This window comes from Garra rufa, chromosome 2, assembly GCF_049309525.1.
Source record: "Garra rufa chromosome 2, GarRuf1.0, whole genome shotgun sequence".
Classification (NCBI taxonomy): domain Eukaryota; kingdom Metazoa; phylum Chordata; class Actinopteri; order Cypriniformes; family Cyprinidae; genus Garra; species Garra rufa.
Window position 1 is genome coordinate 40,689,182 of NC_133362.1, and position 10,701 is coordinate 40,699,882.

The window sequence follows — 10,701 nt, forward strand, 5'->3', positions numbered from 1 at the left end:
TGTATACTTATTGAGTATATATAAATACACATACGTATATATATTTAAGAAAAATATGTGATGTTTATATATTAAATACAGTGTTGTCAAATGATTAATCACCATTAATCGCATCCAAAATTAATGTTTTTTGTGTGTGTACTGTGTATACTTATTGAGTATATATAAATACACATACGTATATATATTTAAGAAAAAGATGTGATGTTTATATATTAAATACAGTGTTGTCAAATGATTAATCACAATTAATCGCATCCAAAATTAATGTTTTTGTGTGTGTACTGTGTATATTTATTATGCATGTATAAATACACATATATTTATACATATACTCACATATATACATCTTATATATTTAAGAAAAATATGTTGTTTATATCTTAAAATGTTTAATCGTATCCAAAATTAAAAAGGTTTTGTTTACATAATATATGTGTACTGTGTAGCCTATATTTTTTAGGTATATATAAATACACACACACATGTATATATTTAAGAAAAATGTGTGATGTTTATGTTAAAATAGTGCTGTCAAATGATTAATCACGATTAATCGCATCCAAAATAAAAGGTTTTGTTTACATTATATTTGTACTGTGTAGCCTATATTTATTATGCATATATAAGTACACACACATACATGTATATATTTAAGAAAGAGATGTGATGTTTATGTTAAATACACTGCTGTCAAACGATTAATCACAATTAATCGCAATTAATCGCATCCAAAATGAAAGTTTTTGTCTGTGTACTGTGTATATTTATTATGTATATAAATACACACACATGCAAATGTATATTTAAGAAAAAGATGTGATGTTTATATGTTAAATACACTGCTGTCAAATGATTAATCGCAAACAAAATGAATGTTTTTGTTTGTGTACTGTGTATATTTATTTTGTATATATAAACACACACACACACACACACACACACACACACACACACACACACACACACACACACACACACACACACACACACACACACACACACACACACACACACACACACACACACGCATGTATATATTTAAGAAAAATATGTGATGTTTATGTATTAAATACAGTGCTGTCAAACGATTAATCACAATTAATCGCAAACAAAATGAAAGTTTTTTTGTGTGTACTGTGTGTATTTAATATGTGTTTATGAATACACACACTCATGTATATATTTAATAAAAATATGTGACGTTTATATATTAAATACAGTGCTGTCAAATGATTAATCGCAAATAATCACAAACAAAATGAAAGTTTTTGTGTGTGTACGGTGTATATTTATTATGTATATATAAATACACACCTGTTAATATATTTAAGAAAAATATGTGACGTTTATGTAGTAAATATAGTGCTCTCCAACGATTATTCGCGTTAAATCTCATCCAAAAAAAAAATTGTGTGTGTACTGTGTATATTTTTTATGTATATATAAGTACACATACCTGTTTATATATTTAAGAAAAATATGTGAGGTTTATATATTAAATACAGTGCTCTCCAACGATTAATCGCATCCGAAATAAAAGTGTTTGTCTGTGTATTGTGTATATTTATTATTTAAAAATTTAAGTACACATACCTGTTTATATATTTAAGAAAAATATGTGAGGTTTATATATTAAATATAGTGCTCTCCAACGATTAATCGCATCCAAAATAAAAGTTTTTGTCTGTGTACTGTGTATATCTATTATGTATATATAAATACACACACATGCAAGTATATATTTAAGAAAAATATGTGATGTTTATATATTAAATACAGTGCTGTCAAACGATTAATCGCAATTAATCGCATCCAAAACAAGTTTTTGTTTACATAATATGTGTACTGTGTAGCCTATATTTTTGATGTATATATGAATACACAACAAAATTTTATGTTTATAATATTAAAAATATTTTTATATATCAATTATATGAATATAAATATATACATGTAAATACATGCAGATATTTTCGAAATATAAAGTGTATGTTTGTGTATTTATATTTCACATTGTAAATTTAGACTACATAGTGCACACACATATTATGTAAACAAAAACTTTTATTTTTGGAATGCGATTAATCATGATTAATCGTTTGACAGCACTATTTATAATACATAAATAATTATTAAACATCATCAGGACATTGCCTGATGTGCTTTATTTTAGTTGTTTTATGTCTCCTGCTATGAGTTATAGTAATTAATTAATGCTTTTAATATTAAAAACAACACATTTTTAACTATAACTTTGATTATGAAAAATTACACTTGCATATAGTTGCATGGTTTCTGACTTCACACTGCTGGTTAAAACTGGCACAAGCTCTCCCCCTGGATTCTGGACTGAGAGTGTTTGTTGATGCTCCAATGGCCGCTTTCAACCCTGAAAACATTGGTGCTACAGTTTGGATTGCCCTCAAGAGGCTTGATCTCAATGGTAGGTCTAATTTTTATAATAATCTATCTGAAGTGCATTTAATTAAACAGCGGTCAGATGGTTAAACCGCAACATAGCATCCTGGGGTTGCCATGGCAACGGGAACAGGTTTGCGGTATAATCTCTTTTTGCAACCATCTTTGTTTTCTTCTAACAGTTTGTATATCCGGAATTACTGAAAAGTAATTAGGTGTACCTTTTAGCCAGTGTTGTTAAATCAATGTGATGGATAGACAGCAACAGGTGCATCTGACAGCACAAGGCAGTTACTGGTACTGTTTTGACTATGGCTTTGAATAATTGTTGCACGATTTTGTGCTGACATGCAAATCACATGCAAATGTAAACGATATGAGTGCTGACATAAGCAGTTATTGTTTTGCAGATGACAGGGTCACAGCTCTCCGGGAGGTTCCCATTCCAAGTGGAGCCAAAGTAACCAGCATAAAACAAGTGCGTTTTTGACTAGACTCTGGGTTAGATGTCGAGATTTAATGTATGTGTTATTAAACAAATTAGTATTTTCTCTCCTTACAGATACTAGCTCATTCTTTCAGGCTTGACACTTCTCAGATAATCCTTAAGGTATTTTGACTCGCGTAAGCTTCCTGTGGTGTTTGAAACCTTTAGTATCTGCTCCATATCTGTATAAATGGAATATTTTTTAAATGAATTTCCAGATACGAAACAATCGAGGATGTCTGATTCCATTGAACTGCTGCATGCCACCAAACAGCAAGCAAATGTAAGTCTATTTAAACAACCTTACTTAGTGTCAAAGGTCAGCTTTAGACAACAATGACAATCAAAATTAATTTGCAGCATCAGAAGTATGCTTCTTTTATTATGGGCCAATATTTGGTACCTGGATTATTTTTTTATTTTTGAAATTTTTTTATATACGTAATAAGAGTGTATTTTTTTTTTTTTTATAAAATGATAAAAATATTGTGTCACTCTATTATACGTGTCACCAAATACTTGAATTTAGTCAATCAGTTTAATAAATTGTCAAATTTAATGAATAAATGATAAATTCTTAAAGGAGTAGTTCGCTTTCAGAACAAAAATGTACAGAAAATGTACTCACCCCGTTGTCATCCAAGATGTTCATGTCTTTCTTTCTTCAGTCGTAAGAAAATTATGTTTTTTGAGGAAAACATTTCAGGATTTCTCTCCATATAATGGACTTCTATGGTGCCCCCGAGTTTGAACTTCCAAAATGGAGCTTCAAATGGCTCTAAATGATCACAGCCGAGGAAAGAAGGGTCTTATCTAGCAAAACGATCGGTTATTTAAAAAAATAATAATAATAATAATAGAGCCCTTTGAAGCTGCATTTAAACTGCATTTTGGAAGTTCAAACTCGGGGGGCACCATAGAAGTCCACTATATGGAGAGAAATCCTGAAATGTTTTCCTCAGAAAACATCATTTCTTTACAACTGAAGAAAAAAAGACAGGAACATCTTGGATGACAACGGGGTACATTATCTGTAAATTTTTGTTCTGAAAGTGAACTACTCTTTTAAGGGGAGACACTGCAGGCAAAAACGCAGTTTTTTCATGCACCTGTCAAGTTTGAGATTGTGTGCTTTTTGGTTTTTCATAAAGTGTTTCTTCAGACTAGTGGAAAGAAAACATCCAAAAGACACCGCTAAGTGTTTCTTTTATAGCACTTTATCTATTTGTGTCAATAGATTTCAATTACAATGCATATTTTTAAAGGCTGTTTTCTCAAAATGAGTTCTCCTACACTGAGCCATAAATCTCCACTTCAGTAGCACTTAACTTTACATTTTTATTCTTGTCTATATCCTGAAGGTTTTTACAGAGGGATTTGTTCATATATAATTTGTTTTGTACAATATTTTATTCCCCAAAAAACTGTAAAAAAATATATAGTTTTCTGCCTGTTCTAAGTATTTTCTGAATTATGGAGTGACAAAATTCCCTCTGTAAAAACATTTGACTATAATATGTCAAAAAAATTTAACAAGAATTTTGAAACTGACTTCATCCAGTGTTTAGAGTTTTGTACTAGAAATGTATGCAAATTAGTGCATATTTCAAGAAATAATGTCTCATTTGCATATTAAAACCTAACATTTTAGAAAACTTGTAATACAAAAATTTTTGCAATTATCAATGTAATCAATCAACTGAGTAAGTAAGGTGATAACTATTTTTTTACCCTATTCATCTGCAGTGTCTCGCCTTAAATCATCAAATGCAAGTAGCTGTAAATAAAGCACAATATTTCATCACACAATAAACATGTTAAAATACATTTTTCATAAATGGCTGACACACTACGTTTTTGACTTGGTTAAAGGAAAATGAACATTAGCTTAAAATACCCATCCACAGACCATTCAAGATGTATTAGATTTGGAGAAATAGCATTACTGTGCATCACTTGCTCACCAATGAATCCTCTGAAGTGAATGGGTGCCGTCAGAATGAGAGTCTAAACAGCTAATAAAAACATCACGATATACTATCCACACTTTTCAGTCCTTAATTAATGTCTTGTGAAGTGAAAAGCTGCATGTTCGCAATAAATTTCTCATTAAGGCAATTTGGCTAAATGTTTCAGGTCAAAATTGCTGTAGGTTTAGTAAAAAAAAAAAGTCCATCTCCTGTTGTCCTCTCACATCAAAACCCACCAACATATTTGTTTAGGACTGTTCTGAACTGTTTTAACTTGTGAACCATCTCTCCTGATTCGGACCAGATGGCTTTTTCGCTCAAGGAAGCATTAACTATTGATTATGGGCTAATAATTTATCCAGATGCATTAGTTTAAAGTTAATTTGCCATAATGTTCTTACAAAAATGCAGCTTTTCTCTTCACAAGATGTTAATTGATGGACTGGACTGGATTATTAAGATGTTTTTTCATCAGCTGTTCTGGCTCTCATTCTGACGGCACCCATTCACTGCAGAGGATCCATTGGTGAGCAAGTGATGTAATGCTACATTTCTCCAAATCTTTTTCTAAAAATTTTAGATGGCTTGAGGGTAAGTATTCAGAAAGTTTTCATTTTTTAGGTAAACTATGCCATTAATGTCTGACCATGGTAATTTTTATTTCTGTTTATGATGTTCTGTTCATTTTATTTTCAGAAATGGCTACTTTTAAATGTGTTCATTTGTTTGTGTTCTTTGTACCCAGGCCATATGTCCTTGAAGTGGCCAAATACTACCAGCATGGTATGACAACTTGTGTCTTTTTTATTGTATATTTTATCCCTGGCTCAAAAAATGACTTTATTTTTTCTTATGAATATAGTCAATCCAAGACCCAGAAGTATTCCCACGACTGTTATTAATAAAACCCTGAAGTCGAGACAACAGAGTGTTGTGAAAAGGGTGAGACATTTGACTCAAAATACTTCTTTAAATGTAAAACAAATTCACAGTTTAAAACTAACTAAAGTATGACCTTTGCTTTTGTTTCAGATTGAAAGATTAGAAGAGCTGTTGCCTCAAATCAAGCTAAAGCACCATGAAAAGATGACGAAGGTGAGCTTCTGATCTAATATCTTATATTTAACTCAGGTTTCTTTCCTGCTTTGATGTCTTTCCTGTTGAAACAGAATGCTTAATTTTTAAGTGTAAGTGGCTTAGTTATGTCACTGATGAACCATGATTTGCTACTTGTTATTAGGCTTACTAGCTAGTTTTAGACAGAGATCATTTGACTGGACAAAAAGTCATATATGCCTGTAAGTCATCAGGAAGATAGACTGTAAATTTTATATACAGATAAACAGTTGAAGTCAAAAGTTTACATACACCTTGCATTCAGGTAACAACACAGTATTAAGAATCAAGTGTGTGTGTTTAAACTTTTGAACGGGGTCATTTTTATAAATTCAACTTTTATTTTCTCTTGTGGACTGTATGTAAACATCTTTTATGTTAAATATCTTATTCAGGTCAGTACTAAATAAAAAAAAAATAACATGCATTTTGTATGATCCCTCTTATTTTGATCAAATAATTAACATTTTACAGATTCTGGAAGGTCTACGTAAACTTTTGACCTCAACTGTATGCTAATAAAAACAAACAAAACTCTTTTCATTGCAGGATATTGAGTTACTGAATCAAAAGCTGGTATTTCTTCACAAGCGAATGCAGGTAAAACATTATTCCTTATTTGTAGCTGTGACTATATCAAGATGTCAAAATAATCATTACTAACAAATCTATATCAACAATGTGATTTATTTCACATGGGTGTCACTTATAAGGGAATGTCATGTGATTATAATTTGTCAGAACATTGTACTTATAAATGCGAGTAAGTCTCAGTGTCTGTTCATTTCAGATGGCGGAGTCGTATTGCTGGGAGGGGATGTTGAGAAGAGCTCCTCTGTGGTGAATGATGCTTACGGTTCAGGAAGTCTGGTTGAACTGTTGCCTGAGAGCAGAATCAAGCTGTTCAGTTTTTCTTTAGTACCTGTATCTCAGGGGTGTCAAACTTAGTTCCTAAAGGGCCAAGGGCCGTAGTCCTGCTGAGTTTAGTTCCAACACACAACAGTTTTCAAATGAGCCTGAAGGACTTGATTAGCTGGATCAGGTGTGTTTAATTAGGGTTGCAGATAAACTCTGCAAGGCTGTGGCCCTCCAGGAACTGAGTTGAAAACCTGTGCTGTAGAGAATGATCTTTCTAGAGTTGTAAAAATAACTCGCATGTATGTTATCTGCATAGCGCAGGGGTGGCGAATGTCTGTCCTGGAGAGCCCCAGCCCTGCAGAGTTCAGCTCCAACCCTAATAAAACTCACCTGCCTGTGGCTAGTAACCCTTCAGACCTCATTAGCTTGTTCAGGTGTGTTTGATTAGGGTTGGACCAAAATTTTGCGGGGCTGCAGCTCTCCAGGACAGACGTTCCTCACCCCTGGCATAGTGAACACATGTCAGATTTAAAATTCAGTAATGTGATTGCGTTATATATATGACATCTACAAATATATTTCACTTTTCTGAGCCATTTTTGAAATAACTTTTATCTATGGTGTTTTAGTGATTTTTAGTGTATGTATGAATCCAGTTCTCCTTAGATTCACACAGATTTCCAGCAAAGTAACCACAGGTGTAGAGAATCACATTAACTATCAACATCATCCAATGGATCCTCTGCAGTGAATGGGTGCCGTCAGAATGAGAGTCCAAAGAGCGGATAAAAACACCAAAATAATCCAAGTAATCCAAACCACTCCAGTCCACCAATTAATGTGCTTGTAAAAAACAAATCCATCAATACTTTCAAACTTTAAACCATTGCTTCTGGCTAAAATACAAGAATTTAGAGCAGCTCCACACCTAACAACACCCCTTAGCTGCTGTACACACAACTGAAGTAGTTCAAGCCTTTTATTGTTTTAATATTGATGATTTTGGCATACAGCTCATGAAAACCCAAAATTCCTATCTCAAAAAATTAGCATATCATGAAGGTTCTCTAAACGAGCTATTAACCTAATCATCTGAATGAACTAATTAACTCTAAACACCTGCAAAAGATTCCTGAGGCTTTTAAAAACTCCCAGCCTGGTTCATTACTCAAAACCGCAATCATGGGTAAGACTGCCGACCTGACTGCTGTCCAGAAGGCCCTCATTGACACCCTCAAGCAAGAGGGTAAGACACAGAAAGAAATTTCTGAACGAATAGGCTGTTCCCAGAGTGCTGTATCAAGGCACCTCAGTGGGAAGTCTGTGGGAAGGAAAAAGTGTGGCAGAAAACGCTGCACAACGAGAAGAGGTGACCGGACCCTGAGGAAGATTGTGGAGAAGGACCGATTCCAGACCTTGGGGGACCTGCGGAAGCAGTGAACTGAGTCTGGAGTAGAAACATCCAGAGCCACCGTGTACAGGTGCCAGGTCAAGCCACTTTTGAACCAGAAACAGCGGCAGAAGCGCCTGACCTGGGCTACAGAGAAGCAGCACTGGACTGTTTCTCAGTGGTCCAAAGTACTTTTTTCGGATGAAAGCAAATTTTGCATGTCATTCGGAAATCAAGGAGCCAGAGTCTGGAGGAAGACTGGGGAGAGGGAAATGCCAAAATGCCTGAAGTCCAGTGTCAAGTACCCACAGTCAGTGATGGTCTGGGGTGCCATGTCAGCTGCTGGTGTTGGTCCACTGTGTTTTATCAAGGGCAGGGTCAATGCAGCTAGCTATCAGGAGATTTTGGAGCACTTCATGCTTCCATCTGCTGAAAAGCTTTATGGAGATGAAGATTTCATTTTTCAGCACGACCTGGCACCTGCTCACAGTGCCAAAACCACTGGTAAATGGTTTACTGACCATGGTATTACTGTGCTCAATTGGCCTGCCAACTCTCCTGACCTGAACCCCATAGAGAATCTGTGGGATATTGTGAAGAGAAAGTTGAGAGACGCAAGACCCAACACTCTGGATGAGCTTAAGGCCGCTATCGAAGCATCCTGGGCCTCCATAACACCTCAGCAGTGCCACAGGCTGATTGCCTCCATGCCACGCCGCATTGAAGCAGTCATTTCTGCAAAAGGATTCCCGACCAAGTATTGAGTGCATAACTGAACATAATTATTTGAAGGTTGACTTTTTTTGTATTAAAAACACTTTTCTTTTATTGCTCGGATGAAATATGCAAATTTTTTTGAGATAGGAATTATGGGTTTTCATGAGCTGTATGCCACAATCATCAATATTAAAACAATAAAAGGCTTGAACTAATTCAGTTGTGTGTAATGAATCTAAAATATATGAAAGTCTAATGTTTATCAGTACATTACAGAAGATAATGAACTTTATCACAATATGCTAATTTTTTGAGAAGGACCTGTATTCACTGTAAATCATGGCTTCTTGGGGTAATTGCTTTAATACTGTGTGACAATTCCCTTAAAAAGTATAATAATCACTAATACAATTCATGGAAATATGGCTAAATGTATTAAACCTATATTTAGTAAAAACAGAAATGCCAATTTGCAAAAATGACAACACCCTTATAAAGTTTTAGTACTTAGTATGTCCTCAATAACTTAATATAGCTCTGACTCCTCTTAGCATTGAGTGTACAAGTTTATGACAAATTGCCACATCTGTCCTGTTCAACTCCTAAAATATGACCTCCTTCAATGCCCTGGCACTCATACATCCAGGGTTTGAAATGAACACCCACCAAATGCGGGTAAAAATCCACTGTGGCGGGTAATGCTGTCAAATCACTCGCCAATTTAGCAGGTTACTTTTCGTAAGTTATGTTCACTCAATTTCTTGAGGAAGTTCATGCAAGTCATATCTGCGCAGGTTTATAATAAGCAAATACTGAACTTGTGAGACATAATGACATTATCGAGTATATTGCAAAAACCAAACAAAACACACCTACAGAGTGCACGCATAGTTGACTACGTGATGAAGTCTGGTTAGACTAACCAGTATTCTATAGTCTGTGGACTAACTTAGAGTGCGTTCTTTCACTGCATGATTCAGTCTATAGGCCTATATGCAAAGAATGATCACATAATTCAAGATAAAGGGGCGTAAAATTTATATATTTATATCATTTCATATAGTTAATCAATATCACATGAAGAGTGCCGTTTTTTCTTAAAGGGGTCATCGGATGCAAAACTCACTTTTACATGTTGTTTGAACATTAATGTGTGTTGACAGTTTGTGTACACAACCACCCTACAATGATAAAAATCCACCTAGTGGTATTTTTTAATCTTTAAAATTAATATCCCCTTTTAAAAACAGGTCATTTTCAGCTTCTTGTTGTTGTGATGGCACACAGACAGAGGCCGCTCCCACGATAGTTGATTGACATGAGCGCCTTACCTTAGACCCGCCCTCACCGCCCTCACTGATTCCGATCGCCATTGTGTGACTCAGGTGCAGAGGAAGACAAGAATGACTCTAATTGAGCGATTGAGGTGTTCTGTTGTTGGATGTAGTAATGAACATAGCAGTCGTCATTTACTCTCCACATCTGAGCTGCTGAAAATGCAGAGGATAACCTTATTTTCGTATTTAAAAGGAAAGCGCCGATCCCGATCTACATACGCATCTATGTTTGTGTGAATCGTTCCTGATGCAGCTTCACACAGCAGAAGTGAGTATAAGGGTTTTTTATGCATCTTTGCAAATGGCCTTTCTTAATAATGTGCTTGTTGGCAAGTTTCGCAGCTAAAAGCGGGCAAAGTAAACATTACGGCTCATAATCCCACAGCATAGAGGGGCGGGGCGAGC

At 34.7% G+C, this 10,701-nt stretch overlaps 1 protein-coding gene across 1 annotated transcript; it reads left to right on the forward strand.

Annotated features, from left to right (window-relative positions):
- Positions 1-2,328: 2,328 nt before the first annotated feature.
- On the forward strand, positions 2,329-7,477 carry LOC141326529 (uncharacterized). The gene is made up of 9 exons (XM_073835269.1): positions 2,329-2,446; positions 2,832-2,899; positions 2,984-3,031; positions 3,127-3,191; positions 5,624-5,661; positions 5,741-5,820; positions 5,911-5,973; positions 6,544-6,594; positions 6,785-7,477. Exons 1-9 carry the CDS (start codon positions 2,377-2,379, stop codon positions 6,836-6,838), a joined length of 537 nt encoding a protein of 178 aa, XP_073691370.1. The 5' UTR covers positions 2,329-2,376; the 3' UTR covers positions 6,839-7,477.
- Positions 7,478-10,701: the final 3,224 nt, after the last annotated feature.

Excerpts from the sequence above, each read along its gene's own strand:
- LOC141326529 (XM_073835269.1), top strand. The coding sequence starts at position 2,377 with ATGGCCGCTTTCAACCCTGAAAACATTGGTGCTACAGTTTGGATTGCC. Across the intron at positions 2,447-2,831 it reads CAAGAGGCTTGATCTCAATG|ATGACAGGGTCACAGCTCTC; the intron begins GTAGGTCTAATT and ends ATTGTTTTGCAG. Across the intron at positions 5,974-6,543 it reads ACCATGAAAAGATGACGAAG|GATATTGAGTTACTGAATCA; the intron begins GTGAGCTTCTGA and ends TTTTCATTGCAG.